General features: G+C 39.1%; 1 protein-coding gene across 1 annotated transcript in view; it reads left to right on the top strand.

Moving 5' to 3' along the window:
• Positions 1–26,143, top strand: part of GUCA1C (guanylate cyclase activator 1C) — a 37,287-nt gene extending 11,144 nt beyond the window's left edge. Inside the window, exons 2-4 of the mRNA XM_063150402.1 lie at positions 19,995–20,144; positions 22,821–22,908; positions 26,013–26,143. Of these exons, the coding sequence (XP_063006472.1) occupies positions 19,995–20,144; positions 22,821–22,908; positions 26,013–26,143 (369 nt within the window). The remainder of the gene's footprint in view (positions 1–19,994; positions 20,145–22,820; positions 22,909–26,012) is intronic.
• Positions 26,144–27,797: the final 1,654 nt, after the last annotated feature.

Below are 27,797 nucleotides of genomic sequence, written 5' to 3'. Positions count from 1 at the left end.
GGTACATCAAGGAGGAATCCAAAGGGCTCAATTTTTAGAAAGGCTTAATCCACTTACAGCAAAGAGGATGTAATTACAGGTATTGCTGTTTGCACTCTCAACTTTTCCATCCTTATTTGCAGCTAAAATTACAGATATTCCTTACAACTATTCCAGAATTAGACTCTTGTGTGTTGTTAATGGTTTGCACATAATTCAAAATCACTTTTATAATATCCTCTTTATTTTTTTAATAACAGGCATGTTTGTAGTCAGTGGAAGCATGGTGAACTATAATTTGACCATGGTGCTCTTTGCCACAATTTGAAATCCCATCTATTTTAGACTTGGGCATTAAAGGTAATCTCATGAGTGGAGATAGGCACTACATAAAAATAGAAACTTATGCTGTAAGATGTTTAACGTAGCCATTTAAAAGCCATATTAACCTGAGCTGTGGTCATGAGCAAGACTTTGAACCTGGGAGATACAAATGTGAACAGACAAAAAGGGATACTCCCTGTGTAACAACATGGGTGCCCAAGAATCTGTACCAGATCCCCCTGCACAGATGCACCATTATTACAGCAAATTTATGAGAGAATGTCCATCTGGGCTGCTTAGTCTGCATGAATTCAAGAAACTTTTGGATCTTCAAGGGCTGGATCCACAGGGAGACCTATACATTAAACGAGTGTTTGATATCTTTGATCTGAACCAGGTAAACCTTCTTTTCTTTTTGTTTGTTTGTTTTTTTTTTAATCTCATACTATTGCTTTGTTTGTGAGTTGTAGTCTGCAGGCTCTTTTTTGTGCTATCCTCCCAAAACTGCTCTTGTGGACAGGGTTGCCATTAAGGTGCACTAGAAGAGAAAAAGTGAGACTGTGCTTTGAGGATTTGGATTAGGACTTCGTTAGTACTTTCTGGGGACACTTAAAAAATTTCAGGAAACCATTCTTAAAAAGAGAGGTAATTTCCAGATCACTGGAAATTACAAATACAAATTATTTTTGTATTTATTGCTTATCCTGTGCTTGTATATAAGCATATGAAAACATTGATGTGCTCAAAGTTAATAAGTTCTTACAACAATGTTAGACAAGGGGGAAATATGGTCTGCACATAACTGAAGTGCAGTGTATATAAATAGATTTAAATGGATTTTCTCAGAGTACTATATTGAATGTGTGGCAGAGGTGAAAACAACTCAGATGAGGAGTTCACACTCAATGTTTGGTCTTGTGACTACAAGAGGTTCTGAAGTGGTTCAGAAGTTTCTCCAGGCTGTACTGCTAATTTACCCTCTTTTCTGCTGCAATAACTGCTTATGATTGCAGTCAGCTCTCTGCAATGTAGCTGGCTCCCAGACAGACAAGGTAAAGTTTCCTTAGTAGTACAGACAAGGCTGAAGACACGGTCATCTGGTACTTCTGTGTAGCACCCCTTTCTGGGTCTGTCTTGAGCATTGCCTCATGTTTGTAAGGTCCTGGAGCTGGCCACCTTGAGCCCTCCACTCATTGTGATGCTGAGTGGCCTGGGGCGCATGCTCTGCAGTACTGTGAAACCTTCATATTTGTTGAGATGTCTAGATTAATGTAAAAGTGAGGAGAATGGAATCAAAGCAGGTTAGAGAAAGAGCACTTGCTCACCCTTTGCTGTCGCAGTGGCCAAAGACACCTAAAATAGGAATAATCTGCTAATTGCTGCTACTCTGTTTGGTGTTGCAGAGTTGTGTCACTTGCACAGGCTGTCATCCCTTGTACACAAAGTTGTTAAATAAACTGCCAGACACTAAAACAACTGCTTTTATGAGAAGTAGAGGGAGGACAGATGCTTGGGGGGACATAACACGCATTTTAAATGTAGACAGGAGGTGTGTATGGTGTCAAAAACAGAGGCATGAAAACTGCACCAGGACTGACAGCTGGAGAACACACTGCATTTTGAGCACGGCAGGATCACTGTCCTGAAAGATCTCAGCTGCCTCATCTGTGTCACTGAACTCCCTCTTTTACTGCCAACTTTCTTGCTACAGCTTTCTGAACTTTTGTCTTCATCCTTGTCTTCCTCAGATGTGCCATGATCAATATGGGCTAAAGAATGGGGTAATGACCAGAGTAATGACCAGGAATTCAGTCTTTCAGGAAAACTAGTTCATCACCTGTCCTTTTGCTGACCATCACACCCTTCAGGAGCACATCCCTGGGGGACTGTGGGGTATGGCTGCATAGTCACCACAGGAGAAAGCATTCCCCCCTGCTGTCTTCTCCCCTGTCTGTATTTTGTAATTCTAGGGGTCACATATACCAGACCACTGAGGGGTGTCCTGTTTGATTACACAAATTGGGTAGGTTGGAATGCAGTCCCTTCACCAGAGAAGGTCATGTGTGTCCAGATGGTGTCTTAGTGTAGCACCTCTACCAGTGCCTACAGATATTCTTTCTTTTCAGGTGTTTCATAACTAGTTTTTCTAAAAATTTCAGCTTTCCACATAATGTGGAGTTGTAGAGCAAGGACATCCCAACCTGTAGATCAGTCTCCAAGCAAAAAGAAAAATGAGGAAATAAACCCCCAGAAAACAGAGTAGAGAAATAGGTATTAAACAGTAAAGCAGCTGAGAATCAAGCTAAAGTGCAACAAAGCTCAGAAATCTATGCTGATCTATAGCCTGTGAGTATTTGTAAAGGTATGTTAGATATTGAGAGGATCCACCTTGCTAGGGAAGGATGTCAGGCAAACGAAACTAAAACTGGCATATTTGAGACCAATATATATTTTTATTCAGAAAAAAATGAAAAGGAGCAATTTAAGATGCAAGATTTATATCCTGTGCCCATGGCAATTTTTTACAGAGCTTTACAGATTTGCTGTATTTTAATTTCTATTCAGTATAATGATTGTATTACTTTTCTTTTTCTAGCATTGTTAAAAGCACTCTGTTTTCATAAATTTGTTATTTATTACCATGATGAATCGCCACTAGGTTTAAGGAATACTTTTAGAAACAAGAAGCATTGATCAAATGCTTTTCAAATACACAGCTGTGATGTTTTTTATGTGATTAAGCTGAGAAATATGTGGCAACAGCCAGCTTCTTAGGGCAGGAAGAACGGAATGTTGTATGTTGTTGATGAGGTAAAATAAGAGGATCTCTTTATTCTATATACTTGCTTTTTGTCCTATAAGTTTTCTACAGATTTTTCTCTGCCCCAGGATTTTTGGCAAAAATGTAGGATTTCATCCTGGAAAGGTTTTAGTTAAGTATAGATGCATGAAGAGCGGTCAACGGGTGGCTGACTGGGGGTATCACAATGTGGGCTCTGAAATGGCAGCTGTTATTGTACAAAAATAAGGGGTCTGTGACATTATGTCAGAACATTTAGGCACTGTGCTATATTAAACAGATGAGAATCATTCATCTTCAAGACACAGAAGTTATTGGATGTAAGTGCATGATGCACAAATTCAGAAATAATTTGGTCATTTTTGCCTGCATTCAGTTCCTTCGGTACTTTAACGGCTTCTGTGGTGTTAAGATCAAAATTTTCCTTCCTTTTCTGCCACATTCTGTCAGCGATGGAGAGAGACGGGGAGACTGACTCGGTGACCAGAATTCTGACGGTGATCAGAGTTTGATTTTATTGTGGGATACAAAAGCTTATGTGCCATTTCAGGGAGACTAGAAATGTGTACTACAGTGATTAGGTTAAAATCACATACACAAACGTATGCATATAACAACATCTCTTGCTTGCAGAGTTTAATGAGATTTTCTTTCCCCAGTAAACCTGTCAGATTGAATCTTCTTGCGATCTAGGTCTAATTTTCAAAGTTCTTTTTGCTTTTGCCAAAGCACTCTGTTATCAAATCTCTTGTGTTAACCAGGTCCAAAATCCATAATCTGTCTTGTGTCTCCTAACGTCCCAATAACATTCTTTTCTGGTTTTTGCTTCCTAATCAAGGGGTCACTTTCCCAGTGACTGGCGGAGTATACAAAACTTCTTGATAGAAATTATTTCCTTTGTCTTAAAAGTATTCTTCATACAAAAGTGCTGTTATAAATAGGTGGTTGGCAAATTTGAACTTCCTCCCATGCTTCCCCCAGCTTTTATAGACTTTTTATAGATATATGACCTGATTTTTTTCCTGCTCTAACCATGGTTTAATAGTGGACTTTTACAGTTTAAAATTGTTATGACTTCTATTGCTGAAGATTATAAAAATCATATAGTTTAGGGACTAGTTTACAGTTGATCTAAATATAGAGAAACCCAATATGGAAAACTTGAGTAATTTACTGCAGTCTTCTCAGCATAAGATGCATTTTTCACATGTAGGCTTCCGTTTTCTCAAAATAGGAATCTGCTCAGAAAGCTCTGCTAAAGAGTTAGTCCTGTGATTAATCTACAATTCCAATTATAGCAGCCTAATGCCTCGAGTTAATCTGAGGATATCCATGTCTGAAGGTATTTAACATAGATCAAGATAGTAAAAAACATAGATCAAGGTGGTAAAAAACACTCTTGAAAGGTGCATAAATTTTCTCCTCTGTGTTTCATGTGTGCCAGTTTAAAACCGCTAGCATGTAAGGTGTGGCATACTGTAGGATGTAACTACAGTAGTGAATTTCACCTTCTCATCAGCTTTGCTGCTTCCAGCTGAAGCCTGTTACAGACACACTTCACTCTCTTAGGATTTCCAGCAAAAACCCTAAATTTACAGTAAACTCAAAATAGTTTAAAAGGAATAACAGCAGCATGTTAAGATTTTTTTGACAATTTATGATAGATTGAAAGCCCATTCAAAACTCATTACATTCAAGTCATCTATACAAATACCAACAGGAATAGTTGCAAGCCAAATCTTATAATTCCCTGCTTTTCTCTAGGTTAGAGATAAAAAAGTAGCTCAGCTCCTCACTCACAAAAATTAATGGCCAGTGGACAAATGACAGGGAAGGGGACATCTTCACAGAGTAATTTAATGCCACAGGGAAGATTGTGGTCTCCTCTGGTCCCAGCAGCAGGCAAATCATTTCATGCCAATGAGGCAATGGTGCTGTGGCTGTTTGGCTCCTTGGGCTCAGTTATATCCCCTGCTAATTTGTGTACAGGTGCATCTGAGAGGTACAGGTACATTCGTGAGGTACAGGTACATTTGTGAGGTACAGGCACACCTGTGAGATGCAAGTACATCCATGAGGTACAGGTACACCTGTGAGCTACAGGCACACCTGTGAGATTCAGGTACACCTGTGAGGTACAGGCACACCCATGAGGTACAGGCACACCCGTGAGGTACAGGTAAATCTGTGAGGTACAGGCACACCTGTGAGGTACAGGCACACCCATGAGATGCAGGTACACCTGTGAGGTACAGGCACACCTGTGAGGTACAGGCACACCCGTGAGGTACAGGTAAATCTGTGAGGTACAGGCACACCTGTGAGGTACAGGCACACCCGTGAGGTACAGGTAAATCTGTGAGGTACAGGCACACCCATGAGATGCAGGTACACCTGTGAGATGCAGGTACATGTGTGAGGTGCAGGTACAGCTATCAGCACTGCACAGGTCTTTGTGACTCTGGCTGACCAGAGTGCCCCTGCTCAATGCATAAAGGCCATTTCCAGGCGGGGCCTCTTCCTGTGCGAGGTTAGTGGCAAAGGCTGTGTCTGAAAACCTTTCTTCTCAAGAACATATTAAATAAGCACTAGTGTGTCTCTTGTGCAGACCACCAGTGGTTTCAGAACTAATTAGAACATTTCAGAACCTAAAAGACCCTATGCACCAGGAACACACGTATCTTTTTAATTTTTTAAAAAATATATCTATAGATTTTTAGGGGGGGAATATCATGTGACAGTTTCTTCTGGCCTTCATCACCCTTTGTGGAATGCTTTGCTTATAATTACATATACAAACAAGCAAACAAATAAATATGCTAATGAAGTTTGAAAGCTGTTCTTCATCGTTCTTAACAGCATTGAAAAATAAAGGTGCTGAACATCCAGAACTGTAATTGCAAAATTCACTTTCCTTGAGATTCTCACAAGGAGTGCAGATGGTAGCATTTCAGCAAACATTTTGTTTGATGACTCATACATTAATACTTGTAAGCATTATTTATATAATGACATTGGCAGGATAATAAGTGTTAGGTTTATCTTTTGCCACCGCTTTCCAATGAAAACTTTCAAAAATAATTTGTTTATTAAAATACAAGTACAACCAAATTAATTTTTTTAAGTATTTCCTTTCTTAGATGTGAAGAGTCCCTTCTTAGAGAAAAATTATCTCAGTCTTCTTTGCCCTTAACCTATTTGTAATACAAAAAGGATAAATCTGCAAGCACATACAAACACATTTAATTCTTCCTACCTTTTTTCCTTCCCTTGTGTGTCTGTCCACTCATAACTGGCAGTCCTAGTTCATGAATCCTAATGATGAATTTTAGAGAGGAAACAGTAATGTTCACCTAAAATATCTCAGTAGTTGCCAAGTATACTGATGTATATTTGGTTTTCAGTGAGAATATATTTCAGTGCTATTATATCCATTCAAAATGATGTTTCACCGATGTTAAAGGAGAAAACATATAGAAAAATAATGTGTGGTGTATCCATAATACATTGCAAGTGTTATTTGCTCTTAGGCAGAAATAAGGACAAATTCTACAGTCAGCACTGCTACTATGCAACACTTATTCTGAAATATCTTCTTTCTTTAAATCAGAAACCCAGATCACTGCCATTCATTTCCCATTAGCTTGCAGATAGGTTTTGCCACTGCTAAAAATAAAAATTGAACACTGTGATTGATTGATTGATTGATTGATTGAGTTCTTATGACCTCTGAAGGACAAAATTTGCATAGCCATTTAACAAGTGAAGCAATGGACTGAAAATGGGATGCTGCTGTTGTAGTTCTCTTACTGCTTCTTTTGGCATTATTGAAACTAGCTACAGGAATAAGTGTATGTTGCTTTGTAAGAAAATTGGATTTTAAAAGGTAGAATTACTGTGATGAGTAAAGAAGATTAATAGGTATGTGGCACTAAGGTAAAATTATACAAGTTCAAGGACTTTCTGTTAAACTTTATAAAGCATTTGACAGACCACGTCAGAGAACACTATTTTCTGCTACTTCTTATGCAGAGATAAAGTTGGTATATGCACAAAAACGGACACTCCACAGCAGTTTTAGAAATCTTTAGATAAGGAACCACCAGCTGATGTCAATCCTTAATCATTTTTCTACTTTGTGTTTTTCATTTAAAATGTAAAGTAATTCTCTGATAGAGTTCATCTGACATCATTATGCAGATTAGAATTATAAAAAAAGATTTTAAAGTGAATCCATTTAAAATATAGAGAAGAAGGATGTTTGATGTAGAACATATAATAAGAAATGCAAAAATATGTTACTTCAATAGAACTTGGTTGTGTGTAGGGATGACTACATAGCAATGTAAACTAAATCTCAAGTTAATCCTTTTTTTCCTTTTCTCCTTTTTTTTTTCTGAATCATACCTGTTTCCCTTCACTTCTTATACTTTGAACGAAGCTAAGAAGTGTTGGGAGGCACACCACTTTTCCTTTTTTTCTCATCCTAGCTCCTTCCCCACTGTCCTGCTGTGTCTTTACAATTCAAATTATCATGTAGACTTTTCAGCATCTGATTTTGTGTTCTGGATATAAATAGATGTTATCTTCCTTTGGTTATAGGGACATGAATGTGGTTAGCGAAGTACAACATCTTTAGTATTGCAATAGAAGGAAATGAGAGTCATTTGGCCATGAAATTCTCTATTAAAGCAGTGGTTGCACCTCATATTCCATGAAAAGCATACAAATGTCCACAGAAAGGTGTCATAATTTTCAGGGGTCTTTTGCTGCTTATTGTAATTTAGTCTTCATTTGACTTCCAGCTGTTTTTTTCCTTCCACTTTTTCCACCTTGAGAATTGTGAGAGAGAGAAGAATGTTATTTTCCTCTCTATGAAGCAGCTAGTCTAGAGATTCTAGTGAAGATATTATTGTGTTAAAGACTGCAGGGCCAAACTGAGCAATTGTTACCAAGCATGATGTGTCAGCTGCTTTCCACATGATCACAGAACGTATGAAGAGCTCTTAAAGGATTAAAAATATGGGTGCTAGGGAGCAATGCTTCAAAAACTACCAGGAACCTAAATATTAAGCATTTCCACTTCTTGTGGGATTAACTACAATGGCTCAGGATAACTTTGCTAACTGTCCTTTCCTGGAAAATACAATTTTCTGTTGGGCTTCCCTTCCCGGACTGTCTTGCTCTGCTGTGTGCTCAGAACAGCAGTGGCTGTTGTGGAATGGCAGCTGTGATATGAACTGTCATATCTTAGCCCCTTTGCTACATCCTTACATGTTCGCAGGCATTACCAGAACTGACACAACAAAATTGGCCGCAATAGTTAATAGAAAGTAAGGATGATAATCAAAGAAACATTTTCCTAAACTTTCCTGAACTACTTTCCTCTTTTGTGTCATGAGTCTTTGAATAATTGAGCAAACATAAGTTCAGCAACACACATAACTTTAGGGACGTTTTCAGCCTGAAATTACTCCTTGGACCCTTTTCTTATCCTACTCTAACCAACCAGCTTAGGTAAATCAACAAAGCTACAGCAGCAACACCTGCATGACACTATGGGGCCAATAACCATATAAACTGATATTATATTGAGGCAGGATGCTTTATGTTATTCCTTTTCCATGGTTCTTGTATTGGCCCAGCACTTCCACTTTGCCCAGAGAAGTCTAACTCTTGCTTTATCTGATTTTGAAGATCATGTCACTCTCATAAATGTTTCCACAACAAGAAAACCCTAGAAAGCATATTTTTCTTTTATGACAGTCATTGCTATCACGTTGTAGTCAGCAATAAAAGCCTGTATGTGAAAAACTTAATCAGCTTCTAAACCAAGGGCTAGAAGAAAATAAGACTCTAGGTATGTCTTAGACAGAAAGAATTCTTCTGTCAGAAGTAACAAAAATCTACAGCTTTTACTTCCTCATATATTTGGACTTCTTGAAGGTGACATGTAAAAATCCTCTTCCCATTAGTTTCAGACACAATCCAACAAAAGCAACTAAGCCAAATCATTTGCTTTTCCTTAATTTGGAGTAATGTTGCATAAAATTATCTCAAATGTAAAGTAACTAGCTTGATTACTGTAAATTAGGAAGTTAAATTATGCTTTGCTGTGTTCAAGGCAGTATATTTACCTAATTTTTCTCAGTATGCTTAAGTGCCTTTGAAAGGTGCAGTGCCCTGATAAAAAGGTGCAGTGAATATTTCACCGATTTCCAAATACTACTTTATTTATTTACAGACTATACTAAAGAATGCCCGTATTCTCCTTCTAAACTCTCTCCTAAAATTTTTACATTCAATTTTATATATTGGTTCCAAAAAAAAACCAGCATTCTCTAATATTGTAAATACTTCACACAGTTATTGGTGCAATTTCATAATCTTAAGTTTGTTTTCTATTGGTTTGTCACGGGGCACACTGCTGTGATAGTACAAACTTATGCTAGAATAATGTGTCATTACCAGCTAAAAGTCTACATCATTAAATCATCATTTGCTTAATGCAAGTACAGTTGAGTTCTTGACTGAAGGATTTAACATCATGAGTTTTAAGTTATGAGCTAAAAGTTTTAGACCAGAGGTAACTCCCCAGTAGTGACACAGCCCCATCAAGCATGGGAGACCAATTCTTTACATGGGACATTAAAGAAATGCCTGTCTCCGATCTCTCTACAGCACTGCAGAATTCAGTGGCCTTTGTTCTGTTCTTGGTTTATTAGGGTTTTTTTCCATTTCCAAAAGAGTAATGTGAGTTTGCAATAAATGTTTCTCTTTAAAATCTAAATTTTAAAATATTCAAGTAGGTAAGTGTTACAGATTAATAGTCCATTGACTTTTCCTTGCATCATACAGCCTTGATTTGTAACTGGTTTGGATTAGGTTAGGGTTTCTTTGAAATACTCATTTAAGTGAAAACAAATTAGCATGTATTCTGCAGCTGTCACTGAGTTTAAGAAGCATTTGGAGCATGCCATTACCAGGTAACACTGTAATTTTGTCATGTTATGTGAATAGGCAATGGAGATTGACTTTGGACAATTAATCATAATTACTTTTAAGCATTACTTTAAAAATTATTATGCAGATAAAGTGGAAATTAATTTTAATGGGAAACTGTTCAGGAAAGTGCTTCTATTATTCAGAGAAATTTTAGGATTTCTTTTAAGGCATAATTGTCTTTTTTTTCTATTTATTTATACATTAATTAAGAATAAACCAGTTATTATAGTAACAGTCTAATATTATAATACAAGTAGTTTAGACAATGATAGTATATGCATGTAACTTTTAGGAGCTTTCATACGTCCCTTGAGATTCACAGAACATTATATAGAATCACCCAAATCTGCCCAATAGAACATCTTTGCCACTAGAAAACACGTATGTCTTCAATGTACTTTTGTTGGGGGTTAGGATATTTCCTTCTGTTTCTTTCTCTTATGGAATTTTGTCCCATCTGTTGGTAAGAGACAGAATAATGACTGGTACCTTGTAGGTGTAGAAGAAGGAATTACAAGTGACCTTGCCCCTGATAACTCACAGTTATACTAATTACCAAAAGAACAGTCTTGCCCTTAATGGGTCACAGCTGTGACTAATAAAGTGTGATAAAAGGGGTGGGCCCCTCTGATTAGGGGGAAGTATAGAGAAAGAAGACCTTAAGAAGGTAGAGGTGCTCTGAAGGAGTAGTACTGATCCAGAGAGACACAATGAAGAATGAAATAAGGAAGAGAATTGCTACTGTAAAAGATTTGCTATGAGTTTAGTCTGGGTCTCATAGAGCTGGAGCCTGCAGTCATAACTGAGCTAGGTAAAAGCCTGAAGTCAGAGGCAGCAAGGAAACACTTGCAGTCATGTTCCAGCAGGATATAGCCAGCAGTCAGCCAGAAAAGCTAACAGCAGGAATTTGCTGTAGTCAGAGTCAGGATGGCTAAGCTGTAAAGAAAAATAAACTGGACCCTTTTCACACTGTTAAATGAGAGTCTGTGTCTTGGCTCATTTCTACCCCTAATGAAAAGTCTGCTGTTAACAGAGAGATGAGAAATGGCCAAGGTGGAGGAACTCATGGAAGGGATGGACAGCATGGCAAGGTCAGGTGCACAGGACAAATGTTGTGGGCCCTGGAAGAGCTAGGGCCATCCCAACACAACATCTTCATTGCAACAATTAATGCCATGGACAACCAAGATACAGCGGGTTCTACTGCCAACAGGCTCAGGTGTCAGAGAGTATGGTCAATGGCCCAATGCAGGCTCATGTCTCTGCTTTGATTTAGGGCCTTAAAGACATTAGGGAGGTGAGGAAGAACAGTGTGGTACCAGTGCGAGTCACAGTCCCCAATATCAGAGCCTGATGTGCCCCAGCTAGGGAGAGGGAGTACTCCCCACGAGCTGAGGTTCTTCCTGTGTGACCACAGGGAAGACATGGGAAGGTGGGATGGGAAACCCCCTTCTGTCCTGGCAGCAGGGGTGCGTGAATTCGAAGAGGAAAAAACACTTACTGACAGAGTTCTACTAAAGTGAAGGTAGCCTCAGTCTCCCATGACCAAGCTTCCAGGTATAGGAGAAGGGAGGATGATCTGTTGGATCCCCTTGAAGGTACCTCTGTCATGTATGCCCAGGAAGAAAATAATAACCAGGGTTAGAGGGGCCCTGCCTCTATCCAGGGAGCAGCATGGGAAAACTGGATCTTCTGGATGGTGTGGATCTGATGGTCTGGCACATCAGAACCACAAAAATACAATGCCTTAGTTGATACTGATGTGCAGTGTACCCTGATACCATCAGGACATGTGGGGGCAGAACTTGTTTCCATTGCCGGGGTGATGGGGGGATCACAGCAATTGATCCTGTTGGAAGCCAAGGTGAACCTGACTGGGAAAGAGTGGAAGAAACATCCTATTGTGACTGGCCCAGAGGCCCTGTGTATTCTGGGCATAGACTTCCTCCAGAATGGCTATTACAGAGATCCAAAGGGACTCAGATGGGCTTCTGGCATAGCTGCTGTAGAGGCAGAGAACATTAAGCAGTTGAACACCTTGCCTGGACTATCAGAGAATCCTTCTACAGCTGGACTTCTGAAAGTGGAGGAAGAACTAGTACCAACTGCCACCTTGGTAGTGCACTGCTGTCAGTACCAGATGAATTGAGATGCTGTGATTCCCCATCCACAAAATGATCCGTGAGCTGGAGAGCCAAAGGGTGGTCAGCAAAACCCACTCACCCTTCAACAGCCCCACTTGGCCTGTGCACAAGTCTGACAGAGAATGGAGATTGACTGTGGACTATCGTGGCTTTAATGAAGTGCCTCCACCGCTGAGTGCTGCTGTGCATGCTGGAACTCCAGTACAAGCTGGAGTCCAAGGCAGCGATGTGGTATGCCACTATAGACATTGCTGACACGTTTTTCTCCATTCCTCTGGCAGCAGAATGCAGGCCTCAGTTGGCTTTCACCTGGAGGGGAGTGCAGTACACCTGGAACCGACTGCCCTAGGGGCAGAAACACAGTCCTACCTTCTGCCATGGACTGATCCAGAGCACACTGGAAAAGGCTTAGGCTCTGGTACATCTGCAATACATCAATGACATCATTGTGTGGGGGAACACGGCAGTGGAGGTACTTGAGAAAGGAAAAAGGATCATCCAGATTCTGCTAGAAGCCAGCTTTGCCACCAAAAAGAGTAAAGTTAAGTGACCTGCTCAAGAGATCCAGTTTCTGGGAGTGAAGTGGCAAACTGGATGGCATCAGATTCTCACCGATATCGTCAATAAGATCACCCCAATGTCTCTGCGGACAACCATAACGGAAATGCAAGCTTGCCTAGGGCGCCATAGGCTTTTGAAGAATGCACATTCCTGAGTACAGTCAGATCATGAGCCCTCTCTACCTGGTCACCCGCAAGAAGAACACTTTCCACTGGGGCCCCAAGCAGCAACAGGCTTTTGCCCAGATCAAGCAGGAGATCGCTCATGCGGTAGCCCTTGGCCCAGTCAAGATGAGACCAGAGGTGAAGAACATGCTCTGCTCTGCAGCTGGGAACAGTGGCTTGTCCTGGAGCCTTTGGCAGAAGGTGCGTGGGGAGATTCAGCCCACTGGGATTTTGGAGTCGAAGGTACAGAAGGTCTGAAGCCAGCACTGCTGTGATAATACAAACTTCTGCTGTAATAATTTGTCATTACCAACTAAAAGCCTTAATTATCATAAAATCATCACTTGCTTAATGCAAGTACAGTTGAATTCTTGACTGTAGGATTTAACATTATGAGTTTTGAGTTATGGTCTAATTTTAGACCACGTGAGGAAGATGTGACTGTGCTGGTGCCACAGCGCCCCCTGCAGCTGTGGGGGAATCATTGCACCTGCCCTGCCTGCTGGGAGCCAGCAGCGCCCCTGCCGGCTGTGGGCATCATTACACCGAAGGGGAAAGTGCCTGGGGCCGAGAGATGGCTGCGCCTGCGATTCTGGCTCTGTTTGTTGTTGTTTGCCTTGTTATACACACTAGTAAAGAACTGTTATTCCTTTTCCCACACCTCTGCCTGAAAGCTCCTTAATTTCAAAGTTATAATAATTAGGAGGGAAGGGCGTCATATTTCCTCCCACTTTCCTTGGGAGACATCTTTCTTTCAAACCAAGACAACTTTTTCTGGAGGTTTTTGAATTTGACAAACAAGAAAGATCTGCTAGGATTATCAGCAAGGAATTTCCTGGAAAATGTATTAAGATGTCACAGCTGCATTTTTCAGTTTTTTGCCTGTCTTGCCTACTGCTTTAATTTGGAAAAGATGTTCCTAAAAGCACAGGCAAAGGCTCAAAATTAGGAGTGCAGAGAGCTAAACCCCAGCATCGAGGAGAGAATGGCAGAGGGCTAGGTCTTTACAGTATAGCCTTCCTGGGCAGAGGCCCCAGCCTGGTGACTTCCTTGTCTTCTCCAGTAATCTTAAAATAAAATTGTTTGTGATGGCAAGGAGTTAGGGGGTGGTTGTTAATTTTAAAGAAATGCAATTGTTTGTCATCTTAACATTTTGGATTTCACGAGGCTTTACCAGGGTAGCCTGCAATTCTGAGAGCCAGGACATATGGCTGGCTCTGTATTTCCAACTCCTCCAATGCAAATGTCCTGGTAATTTTTAAGTCCTCAAACCTTGGAGGTCCTCTTCATCTGGGCAAAGCAGAACATTGTGTAATGGCCTGGTCAATACAGCCTCATCCCTTTACATAATCATGAGAATGCACTGATTACAAAACCGCTTAACAATCTGCAGCTCCTAATTCCCTGCTTTGTTCTTCATCCTTATTTAATAATGTTTGCTTGCTGAGGTCTCCCCCATCCCATGACAAATGCCAGCTCTGTTTACTTACAAAACTTGTGATTCTCGCCAAGCCCAAACTGCAATATCAGATCCTAGGGAAGTATCAAAGTAACAGAGTTACAAGTAGCTTTTTATTTCTTCAATAATTGCAGCTGCAACCTCTGAGGAACTGATGAAAGTACTCAGAAGCAAAAACAAACTGAGGATGGTTGGACTCAATGGTCTTTGTGGTCTTTTCCAACCAACACGGTTCTGTAATTCTGTGATTCCATGAAACAGGGAAGAAGAAATGGAGTGAAATGAATCCTCCTTTAGGTTTCTGAGGTCAGAGAAAGCAGTGCTACATTTGTAATTGGACCCAGAAAGAAAGAAAGAAGCGCATAGGATTAGCTATAAATTTCACAGTTATTCTGAGCTGTTTGACCCATGCCTCCTCCCTCTCCCTTAAGAGGTTTAAGGACTATTCTAAAAGACAGGCGGTTGGGAAAGAAGGTGGCTTAATGACCTAAGCCCTATGTTTGAAGTACCTGCACCATTTATGTTTGCACACTCATTAATCCTGATAAACAATTTGAGCTATTCTCCTGCTGTCAGATTGAGTTTAGAGATTTTTAAGGAACAAATTTTGGAAACAAGTCACTGCTTATTGTGTATGAACTCTTGGTGGAGCCCATAGTGGTTCAAGTAAAATGATAAGCTCACTCACCATAGGGTTTTCAGGGACAGAAATCGTGCCTTTCCACAAGCCTGGCCACAGCATGAGGTATGAGATGGCTGACTATCCCTGTAGGGGATCCCTGTCACTGCTAGAAAATCACTCTCAGGGAAGAGCCAGGCAGCCAAAACACCACGTCCAGATCACTCTGGCCCAGCCTTGGATAACCGTGCTGTTTCAGGTCAGCTGTGTATTCATAGCTGACAAGTCAATTATTTTTAATCTCTACTACAGTTTGGAGTCCTAAGAGTTTCTTAGGGATCTGTGAAGATTAGCAGTGCTGTTCTGGAAGCCAATAATGCCCTCCTACAGCTCCAGGGCTGGAGTATTAATGGCCCTTGTATAATGTGGCAGTCCCGCCCTGCCCAGCTTTGCCCCCGGGGACACACATCTGTGTCCTCACCAAACAATGGTGAGCAGCCTCCAGTAAAGGTTCAACTGACAGCCTGAAGCAAAAATCTCTCATAAAAGGACGAAATTAAGTTCCTTTTTCCTCAGGAGATCCAGTAGCTAATGAAAAACTGAAATGGGCTCTGGGCCTTAGGCACTCACAAATTATAGTGCCCTGAGGACCAATTTCATACATTCTACTTGCTTTTTTGGAGCCTCTTTCTCTCTTTGTTGTGTGAATCAATCTGTTGCAAGAGGCTTAAAAAATCACTCATCAGCAAAAGCAAAACAAGTTACAAAAGCACAGTATCAAAGGGCACGAACACATGCATGACCCGAAAGTGTCCTTAAACTTTTAGTTCAGCCAGTCAAACTGTTAAAAGACTAAAAATAGCTCTACATATTTATTAAGCCTACTATGTATAGAAATACTGGAGACTTTGAGGCATGTAAAAGAAGTTCTGAACCCATTCTTTTAGTATGTCTCCAGCCCACTCCTCAGAACCACATGAGGAGAGTTCTGTTCCTCTATTTTACACCACACACAGAAGGGTAAAATGGGTAAAAAATGGGTAAAAAGGGTAAAATGACTCCACGTGCCCCTTCCTGTTCATTTGTTCATCTGGGCAGGGGAGGGTGCAGGACTGCACCATCCCTACAGGTGCCCCTGGCAATGCGCTGCAGGCAAGGAAGGCAGAGCCAGCACCATGCAGACATGGAAAAGAAACCTTCACACACCCAAATTTGTCTTGTATCCTAACCTGATGAATAAGCAGGTTTCACCAGCATTAATTCAATTTAATAAAAATATTACAAATATTTGACAATTACAGAGTTAAAGACCAAAAGTAAATAATTTGTAACTTCCACCACTGGTAGTCAGCTCTGCTTATTATGATGTTGGGCATTATTTAAAAATTTATTTTATTATTCTTACAGCAGCTGTTTGTTTGTAAATTAATGACTTCCTAACAGGAAACAGATACATTGCTGTGCATGCTGCAGAGAGGTATTTTACAGAGCCCAGAGACACATAAGGACCTACCTAGATACTTGTATTGAGATTGATTATAGAACAGCAGATGGGTAAATCAGCGCAGCAGTATTCTTTTAATAACATCATAACGCATTTATTGCATTATTTGTTGTACTCACAGAACCACAGGATTATCTTCTTATCTTACTGTTATGATGTTTTTCACTGTTTAATGTAGTATTTTGAGATGCTACTGTAAAAAGTGCAATATTTCTCTTTATCTCAGAAAGATCTGTATATGTGCAACAAGATCACTGTAGCCTTCTTTATCCCATAAATGTCTTTTTTTTTACCTACAATGTATGTTTTTTAGTGTAGAAAGGAAAACATTACATTTCTCATCAATGCTTTTATGAAATGCTTCCGGTTCCACATCAAGTAGACAAACATGTCTAAGTCTTCTCAGTATTTTTATTCCTGAGAAATAGAAAAGGGCTGCTCGCTACCATGTCACCAGTAGTGTTCCCATGACTGCAGAAAGTGGCAAGGGCTTTCCTGACAACTACAGTTTCTCCCAGGTTTTTCAGAGGTGGGAGTTTTTTCATCCTGGCCTCCAGTCCCTTCCTATTTGGGACAGGCCATATAATCTACCAGATCAGAATTACATACCCAAACACATTAGACTGGTTATTACACTGTCCAGATTCCTGATGTTTTGTCAGAGCAACAATAGTGACACCAAGATGCAGAAAGAAAGCAAACAAAATTATATTTTCCAAAATCCCAAGTGAAATGTAAGGCAGTAAGAAGAAAATTAATCTGCTCATGGATATCCAGCAATCCTTAAATGAATCTGTAGTTGCAATAAGCAGTATGAAATGCAATAAAAAAGCAGCAATGTAAAATGCATTTAACCACATTCTTTTAGATATATCAAATCAGATGATGGAAATGCAATCAGCAAAATACATTTTGACCTCCAGTAAAATACTTTATGAGATCCTTCTTGAAATAATACTTGCAAAATAGAAATTAAAGCCAGTGTGCCAAAAAGAAGATTAAGTTTGTAGTGCGTGATGTGACATTCTTGGTTAAGCATCTGCTTTTAACAATGGGCCTAATTTTGTTTGAAATTTATATGTAGTTACTGTCAAATTTTATTTCATCTTAAACAGTGGTTGAATGGTGTCTTTGCTGCATTTGCTTGTGATTGGAATTACAGTAAAACAAGCAACTACTAGAGATCCTGCAGAGGGTCTGTGAGGCAATGGTCAGTCTGCACGGCTTATGCACACACCATTTCTGCATGAAGGCTGAATCCAGTGCGTTTGAATACATTGAATTTATCTCTTAGGTGCCACTTTGCTGATCAGCCTTGCACAGAAATCGAAACAAACACTACAAGGGTCTCCCAGGAGCTCTGACCCTGATCAGTATCATGAGAGCACAAATGTGAGGAATCTAAGAGGAGAATGAAGAAAAGAAAAAAAAAGAGGATGGACTCCTATTTCAAAAAATGTATCCAATCTTTGAGAACTTACATTCACTTCCACAATCAATTGTGTAGATGTGTGGGGATGCTGTTAAGAAAATTAATCCACAAACATAAGAGGTTTATATCCAAAAAGGAGACAGAGGAATCCCTTTACTTTATTCAAATAAAGGGAGAGGCCATGGGGCATTCCCCTGGGGTCTCTCAAATTTTTGAAGGATGCAGCCTCACTTTTTATCCTAATATCCAGCCACATTTCCCTTTTCTCTTTCTCATTGGCTGAGGTACTTGAGAGGCTCAGACTTCCCAAAACACCTGATACCCAAGATTTCTCTCTAACGTATAACCCTCCCTTTTAATTTTTAATTCTTAAGGAATTTAGGGGTTTTTCTTTCCCATTGTTTCTTTCATCTTTCAATGTCCAGTTTAATTTATCAGCAACCCTAAAGTTTGTTTGTAAAAGAAAATATCTTTTTCCATTCTTCAATCAGTGGAATCCTTCCCACTGTTTCTTTTATCTCCCAGTGCTACTTTTACCTACCAGCAGACCCACAGCTTGTTTGTAAAGACAAATCTGCCATTCCTCTCAGTGGTTTAGGCATTTTGGTTTGTTTTCAATGGAAGGTTGATCAGAAGAGCTCTCAATTTTAGTATATTCTAGCCCTTATAAATTCCTGTTTGTTGTCATTCTTTGCACGCTCACATGTTCGGTTCCTTGTCACAAAAATATACTGATAGGAGGTCTTCAAAAGACATGTAAGGTGTGGCACTTAGGGACACAGTATGTGATGTACTTGGTAGCTGTGCATTAACTGTTGGACCTAGTGACCTTGAGGGTCTTCTCCAAACTAAATTACTTTAGGGTTCTGATTTTGGCAATGAGTTGCAGTGCATCCTTACCAATCTTCTTTTCCTGCAGTACAATATTGAGGGACTGATTAATGCCTGCCTGATTAATGCCTGTAAACCTCAACTGGCAAGATGTCTGTTGATATATAGCAATAAAACTAAGTAACATCCTAAACCTACTGAATACTCATCCAACCTTCTCTTTTCAGTCAAAGGCCATCTGAAACTGACAAGTCTTTCCAAGGTTTTCTGAGCAATTGGATTCTGACCAATTGGATTTTGATCACAAGACTAAATTTACCAGTTGTTAATTCTTTTTGTATGCACATGAGAAACAGTTGGAGCAAGGAGGATCCAAATTCAGCGACTGCTTCTTCCATCCTAACCACATCTAGACACATTCTGTGTCTACAGAAACAGAAGAACCTGACTATGGAGGCCTGTCCTTGACAGGCTTCTATCAGAAGCTTGAGCAAAGCAGTTAGAAAATTATTCTGAAGTCAATCTGAAATGCTGTCTCCCTATGAATATCCCCAATCCTCAATATTTAGAGTTTGGTTTATGCCTTGAAGGCTTTGTAAAATGTTTATCAGAGCGACTTGATTTTTATTTGGATAAACCACAGTACTTAGGGTTCATGCCAGAGTATTGATTACAATTTTAAAACACTTATTACGTGATCCCTGAGATGAACAGCACCTGGAACAGCACTGGAAATCATCCATAGTTCTGCAGTATAGATGTAAACAACTCCACTCCAGATATCTCATTAGTACCAAACCAGATATCCCAAACTCCTCTTTTCCACATGTCAGATTGTCACAAAACTGTTTCTTTTCCTTTTAAAAACTGTCAATAACAATTGCTCAAACTGTCAATAACAATTGCTCAGAACAGATTTGCCCCTCACCTCCACAACCCCCGGATTTCAGGGGAGAACAAAACTGTCCTTCCTATAATACCTCTTCCTATAGCTCTTCCAGTTGAGTGCATCCTTTTATCCTTTTTTGATACCACAGAAAATTTCTATATTAAGATGCTTCATAAATCAATATGTAGGGACTTTGATGATCTGTTCCTGTAAAATTGCCAGAAAGAACAGCAAACAAGTGTTATTAAATAGATGTGTTTTATTCTTTCCCTCTCTCTCTTAGGACGGATTTATAGACTTCTTGGAGTTCATAGCTGCAATAAATTTGGTTATACGAGGGAAAATTGACCAAAAATTGAAATGGTATTTCAAGCTATATGATGCTGATGGAAACGGATGCATTGACAAAAAAGAGCTATTAAGCATATTCAGGGTAAGTAAGTTGTGACCAATAGCAAGAGCATTTGATACAGTGTGTTGCCCTGAAACAGTGGTTCATCATGTGCTGTAAATGGATTGTCAGTACTTTATCTAATGTTTTATGGTTGTAAAACCAGAATTAACAGTGGCTACTAGTGACACTCCTAACATTAGTTTCTTCCTTATTGAACACATCTAAGTAGCTTTTTACTTTAAACCATAGTTCTACAGATAAAGTACTTTACTGAAAGTGAAATGTTGTAGAAACAGTAGAGACATTACTGTGATAAAGTGTACTATAAGGCAGGGCAAGACAGTAGCAGCATAATGAAGAAAACAGATGGTTACAAGTATATGTGCCAGTCTATTGTGGAAAACTGACTTCTCAAACTGATCTTGCAGCAAGAAAAGAAAAAAAAATATGTCAATAAAATATTACAATATTTTCATTTTTTGAAAGGCTTTTAGATTTGTTTACTACAAACACCATTACCTCCATTTCAAAACTAAATCATGGAAATATAATTTTACTATTAAATCGCGCAGTGATATTTGGATAAAAATACTTCCAAAATTTTCCAGAAAATGGCTCCACTTCAAACCCATAAAACCAAAGAAGTACAATTCTTTCTTTAAAATTATCTTCATAATTTTCAACTTGCTCTAATGAAATAACATTATCCTCTTCATTAGCTGCTGTCATTCAAAAGGTATGTTAAGGCTCCTTACAAATATATATGGCTCAATACTGTGCCCTAAATGTACAGGACTCACTACAGATCAAAGTTTTGCTGCAGGGAGCATCGAAGCTAAATAGAGTTTTAATGCCATAACAAACAAGGAATGTACTTTTCCTGGATTCTGCATTACTGCTGGTGCCAAGCCAGTCGCTGTTAGAGACTTTAAATAGCTGGTGCCAAAACTGAAAGGAGCTGGAGCCAGATGGAGCTACCAGGTCAAACAAATAAAGCTGATCACCTAAAGAGCAGCTTTCTAAAGATAGAAGTAGAGGCTGAATCTTCCAGATTTCTCCTTTGAGACTAATGAAATCTTTCTTTCACAAATATTATCCAATAATTTTCACCCACAGCCAGTGTGTCAACAGTGTTTTGTCTGGGGCTTTATCCAAAGTGAGAATTAAAATTAAAATCCTTCCAATGTAAAGAATATATTTTTTTAACTTACCTGATTTTAAAACCAGTTTATACTTTTGTGTGTTTCCATCTCTTTTGCAGTATAAGAACTTTAACTTAAACCTGCTTAAATCATTGACCTAGACTAGATTAAAAATGGTGGGCCCAAAAAGAAAAAAAGAACAAACAGGCTCACAGCCATTAAGGGGTGACCAGCTTATAATAAGCATCAGTAAACAAGGGCTTGTCCAAAAAGATGTGTAATATCTGAGACATTAATTTAGAAATACAGAAGTGCTATTAAAATGAAATCTCTCTCTACAGCTATGCAAACTATGGACCAACATACCACTACCAAACTCCTTCCAGATAACCATGCACCCCTTCAATGCCCAGTATTTACTATTTAAGGGGCTTCTGTGGTAGTCAGTGACAAAAACACTTCAGGAACCACTGCTTTACTCTTGGCACTGCAATAAACTTAACAGTGAAAGGGATATAACTTTCTACTTAAGATTGCGGTCCGACATACAAAACACCAAAAGTACCTAAAGTATGAATTAGTAATAGAAACAAGTTTATGTAACTATTTTTGTAAAATTATTGCTGCTTTTTGAAACAAACAGGAAGTTGGGGCATTTGGAGGGGGCATTTTAATGATTTTATTTGGTCAAGAATTCTAGATCAGTGAATAGATTAATAGATTGTTTTAAAATATGAGGTCTAATATATTTGGAAAGAGACACCAAAAGAAGCAAGTGGCATATACAGTGACTTATCTTGCACAACACAGTTCACCTCAAGATAATTCAAGTGCAGAAAAAAAATTCTATAGTGTGCCCATTATATAATGTATATGCATGTTTATATATATGCACATATTTTCCCAGTCAATGGGACACAATTTTGCAAAAACATACATTTATACCTTTACTCCAAATATTGAGTCCTTTTGCCACAAGAAAAAACCCAAAAAAACCAAACCAAACCAAAACAAAAAAACCACCAAACAAACAAACAAACAAACAAAAGTAAAAAAAGTAGAGAGCTTTCTTTTGGTTTTCTTAATTTCTCTGGAGGACAAGTTAACTGCCAACTTCAGGATGGCCGGTCTGACTTTATTTGTGATTACTAAATTAAACACGTCTTAATAGAAAAATTACTTAGGCTTTCTCTGCATGTGCTTTCAGATGGGAAAAACAATACTGCATTTAAATCACACAGACCAAAGGGCACTCTCTGAAGGCATGGAACTCTCTAGGGCCAGATAAAAATGCTGATGTAGAATTGAAAGTGAATTACAGAGCAGAGGGGCCACAGGGTTCTTCAGACCTTCAGAAATATGCAAATCAGTGTGTAATCTCTAGGCTGTGTTATGTTAATTAAATTTCCAGTCCTTATTACTGACGATTCACTTGAAGTAACTATTTATTTAGTGATTTTTGAAAGGGTTTGTGAACTAAAGAGTTGCACTTCAAGTACTGCTTCTGACAGTGTATTGTTTCACAACTTGATGGGAAAAACTCTGAAAGAACTTTCTGTGTTTCTGCCCTCAGGCAATCCAGGCTATTAATGGCTACACCAACATGAGTGCTGAAGAGTTCACAAACATGATATTTCAGAAGATAGATGTGAACAATGACGGTAAGAATCTAGGTTTTGTTGGCATTGGCAGGGACTCTTCTGCAAGAAGGGATTTGAACATGCAGCTGAAGGATGACGGGTTTAGATAACTGAAAGCCTAAATCTGCTCTTCTTTGCCCTTATTTTACTTCAGTTTCACAGTGAAGTCAACTGACAAAGGAATTACATGCAGTAATTACATGCAGTAAAAACAGCTCCTGCACTGTTCATCCAAAATGCCGGTTCTCAGGTTGCATAGCAAAATGAAAATGTGATTGGCAGTGGGGGAGTAATATATTTGTGTTGGCATAATCTATTTTAAATTCTTAAAAAAAAAAAACAAATAGGATGAATGGTTTTACATGTTCTAGCATGTTCTAAAGACTGGTGAGCATATTGGATGTTCCTTGAAGGCTGACTGTCAATGCATGCTCCTGGTTTTTCCTCAAGATACTAAATTAAGCCAATTGGTCTTGCATTTGGAAACTATGATTTCATTTCACTTCTTCAGAGTTGTTTCTAATTGAAAATTTATTACAGATGAATGTCCTCCCTCATACTTCTAATCATGAAGATAATCCTTCCACTGGCAACTATGTTTTACAGCAATTGCTGCAATCATTGGTAAATTTGGAACATTAGGAAAGCTAAAAAGAGCAAAGTCAAGTCACAGACAGGAATTTTGGGCAGTTTGGCAGAGAGGGGCATTTTTATGGTCTTATTTAGTGTATTGAAGTTACTCATTTTTAAAGAGTTGTTTGAAATATATAATCAGAGTATAAACAGTGGTCTTGTGATGCATGTGGAGGATGCCTTAGTGGAGGATTTTTTTGACTCACCTCCTTGGCCCACTCTTTGGTGAAGACAAATTATGAAAGGAGTGAAAATAACACAGTCAAAATCTAACCCAAATTCTATGATTATTCACTGCTTTGACCATAAGTTTACTGGCAAGTAGTAGTTGTATCTGAGCTAGACCATCATTAGTGTCATACATTTTAGCAAGGAAAATCCAAAACATAACATACTGAGGATTATCTTCATAGTGGTTCCATTTCAAACAGTTTTCCATAGTTTCTTAGTTTTTAAATTGCTGGAAAGCAACAGGACTAGATCCACCTCAGGAATAGGCCAAGTTTTACCAAATTTAGCTTCAACTATGCTACTTCCTGTAGCTTATTAAAAAAATGTGCAAATAGACAAATAAATTGCAAAGTCCTTCCTTACATTAATATACAATAAATAATCCCATGGGTTGTAAGGAACAAATCTTAAAACCCATCTCCTGTTGGTTTTGCAATTTATTTTCATTATCTCACAGAAATCTGAGGCCCATCACAGCAGAAGTGAGTCTGGGCCTGCCAGTGTAACCTCATCTGGCAAGTGCAGTGCAGTCCGTATGCCTGCTATTGGCACATCAAAATGCACAGCTTGGGATCAGGAGGAGGGAATCCAAGACAAACTGACCTGAATAAGCAGAAAAATGGGGCAGCATGTCCCCATGATGAGTCCAGGAACCCCATGCACCCAAAGACCTGAGTCAAAGGCAATACAGAGTGAAGAGAGGGGAACTAGGAGGAGCTATCCTATCTGGGATAGGAGGAGAGTTCAGAGGAAGCGAGTGGATTAGCAACAAAGCAGGATGATTCATGCAAGTGCACAGAGATGGCTTGTTTTGAGTCTGCTTGTGGAATGATTATATAGGCTGTTGTTGAAAAAAGAAGAACAAACTTCCTCAGGGCTCTGCATGCCAGCTCTTGGATAGGGTCTTAGTACTTTCATTGAAACCTAACAACCAGGACTTCTGTCAAATGAGGACTTTCCTCTTTATATGAGCCTTTCACCAGTGTAGCAAGGACATATGTGACTAAACAGAAAGCAAACTTTACTGACTATTGCTCAAAAGTGTTTTTCACATTTTTTAAATGCTGATAGTTTTCCTTTCTCATGTCAGATGATGTTTCCAAGGCTGCCATGGACAAAAAAAAAGACATAAAAAACCAAAAAAAACCAACCAAACAAACAAGCAAAACCCAAACCCACAAAAAACAAAGCAAAACAAACAAAAAACCAAACCAAACAAACGAACAAACAAACAAAAAAAACCAACCCCAAACCTACAGGGACTTCTTAAACCTGAAAACAGCCAAAAGTCAGCACACTAAGCATTCACCAGACATACACATGACTGAAACTGCTGCTCCCTGGGGCCTCAACTCATCCAGCTATTTTCCTCTTCACCTGGCCCTTGTCATTTCTAATTTTACAGAGAAATCATTCATTGTTGTGAATTTAACAAGAAACTTTAAACCATTCTCACAGGAAACAATCTGGCTCTTCTTGGTTAAACCAAGATTTATTTCTCCTCTTAAGGTAAAACAGTATCCCTGGAATAACCCCTAGACAGAGAACTATGGACATGTCTGTGTACTATGCAAATAGACACATGCCTAGAACTGTTGTTGACAGGGAAAAGAGCAGGAAAAGAGGAGGAATATTAAACAATATCCCTACTCTTCAATAAGAGAGATTTTATTGTTGTCTTGAAACTTCGAAGTTATTAGCTGATTTTGACATGACCCCAAAAAAATCACACTCTAAATGGCCATTTCAGTTCCTTGAAAGAATTTATATATCAAGCCACTTTGCTGATTTTTTTCCCTACATGTGATAATGGTTCTAAATAATCCTAGTAGTCAACACGGGGACTATGACCACTAATCCTTAGGAAATCACACCCTAATCTCTTTTAAAATCAGCTCTAATATAAATTCCAGTTAGCTCAGTGAGAAGTGGCCAGTACATCCAAATTCAGCCCTGATACATTATAAGCTGGTCACATTTACATGTGTAAAGGAGCTTCATTAGAGCTCCTTTACACACATTTATGTGCACTTACAATTATTTCAGACTTCAGTGAAAGCTATGTTTGACCTGTTTTAACAGAAAAACAAGTCAGTGAGGATCTGACTGATGCAAAGTGAGAAATCATTAGCAAATACTCTTACCTGCATTTGCCTATCAGCAACTTTCATAAGGGATTCAATCGGGCGTGAATGGTCTTCTGTTCACTAGAGAGATTGCTGGGTTTCTCAGCTTCTAAAGACTATCTGACTTTCTTTCAGGGGAACTGACTTTAGAAGAGTTTATCAATGGTGTGGAAAAAGACGAGGACCTAATGGAATTAATTACGAAAAGTTTTGACCTTTCCAACGTACTCAAAGTCATACAGAACGGCAGGAGAAACAGCGTCTGAAGGATCCAGTCATGGAGGTGGTCTCTGTCTCATAATTTCAAGGAAGATGATATTTGCTATATTCAGAGAGGCTGATGTTGTCAAAGCCTGCCCAGGCAATACTGAGCAGCCTTCTCCAGGAGTAACAATTTTCAATCTTTCTATATCTCATTTTATTTTCTTTATTCTTTCCCTTGCTAATGACTGTGGCAGCCACAGGAAAAAAAAACTGAAAGAACCCCAACAATTTTTGCCTGCATATAATAGAAAAGACACTTAATGCAGTAAAAGTCTCTATGATCTAGATCTCTATGAACATGTTGTGGTCAAAACCTGGCTGGCTAGCTGCTCACTCACTCCACTCCAGTGGGATGGGAAAGAGAATTGGAAGAGCAAAAGTGAGATAACTTGTGGGCTGAGATAAAGACAGTTTAAAATGCAAATAAAATGCGAGCAGGCAAAGCAAAGCAAGGAATTCATTCAGCATTTCCCACAGGCAGGAAGATGTTCAAACATCTCCATGGAAAGCACAGATCCATCAAGCATGAGGGTGACTTGAGAAGACAAATGCTGTCACTTTTAACATCCTCTCCCTTCCTTTTTCTCACCCAGCTTTACAGGCAGAACATGACTCCACACAGTGTGGGACATCCCTGTGGCCGTTTGGGTCCTGGCTGTGTCCCCTCGCAGCTCCTTGGCACCCCCAGCCCACTCAGCGCTGGGTGGGGTGAGAGGCAGAAAAGGACTTGTCACTGTGCAAGTGCTTCTCAGCAGTAATGAAAACATCTTTGTGTTATCAATATAGTTTTGGTCACAAATCCAAAACACGGTCTCCTACCAGGAACTATGAAGAAAATTACCACTATCTGAACTGAAAACAGCACGATCTCTTCTGTTCAGACTAATAGATAAAATAATGGAAATTATGTAAACTGCATCTTTTCTAAAAGACAAAGTTAATAATTTTTTTCTTTTAATAATGTGTTCTTTAACCTACTATCTAAAGTGTCGGCACAAACTTTTAGGTAGGACTGTGTTCTATCCAGATTAATTAAGAACAAAGCCTGCTTTGTATTAACCTAACATTTGCTCTAATCAGTACTCACAATTGGATTAAGTTCTCTGGTAAACACTTCAGCTAGCTTAATATTCCCAAGATGTGTATCCTCCTTAACATGCTCTCTACTACTCTTGATTTTATTACATTTGTTAATTAAAATAATGTGGTATTTTGATGTCTTTTCCAGGGCTCAGCCACTGTTCTTTTAAATTAACCTTTTATAAAAATGTTGGAATTAAATTTTGTCTTTGTAAAGCAAAATTAGAAGTTCAAAGAGTAGCAAAACTCAAATCATTTTGTAAGCACTCCCAGAGATTTGTGTCCTTTGATTTTATGTCCTCCCTTTGCAAAAAAATTGTTTTTACTGGGCTCTTTGCCAGGGCTGTATGAAACAAAAGGTAAGAGATATAGGGTCACTCGTACTTCTGCAAAACAGACAGCCTTTCCCTGACTAATTTAGATATCATTGGCCTTCCAAATACCTCGGTGAAAGCTTTTAGCAATGGAGTCTTTCTGAGATTTCTACCTCCTGTCAAACTGGCTTGCAATTGTCTCTGAAGGTGGTAGCCAGGATTGCAGGGAAGGCATCTGCAGGTGGCATGATCACATATTCTT

This window comes from Melospiza melodia, chromosome 2, assembly GCF_035770615.1.
Source record: "Melospiza melodia melodia isolate bMelMel2 chromosome 2, bMelMel2.pri, whole genome shotgun sequence".
NCBI classification, from domain to species: Eukaryota; Metazoa; Chordata; class Aves; order Passeriformes; family Passerellidae; genus Melospiza; species Melospiza melodia.
The sequence above is the reverse complement of the archived record's forward strand: the minus strand, read 5'-3'. Positions and strand labels throughout refer to the sequence as shown.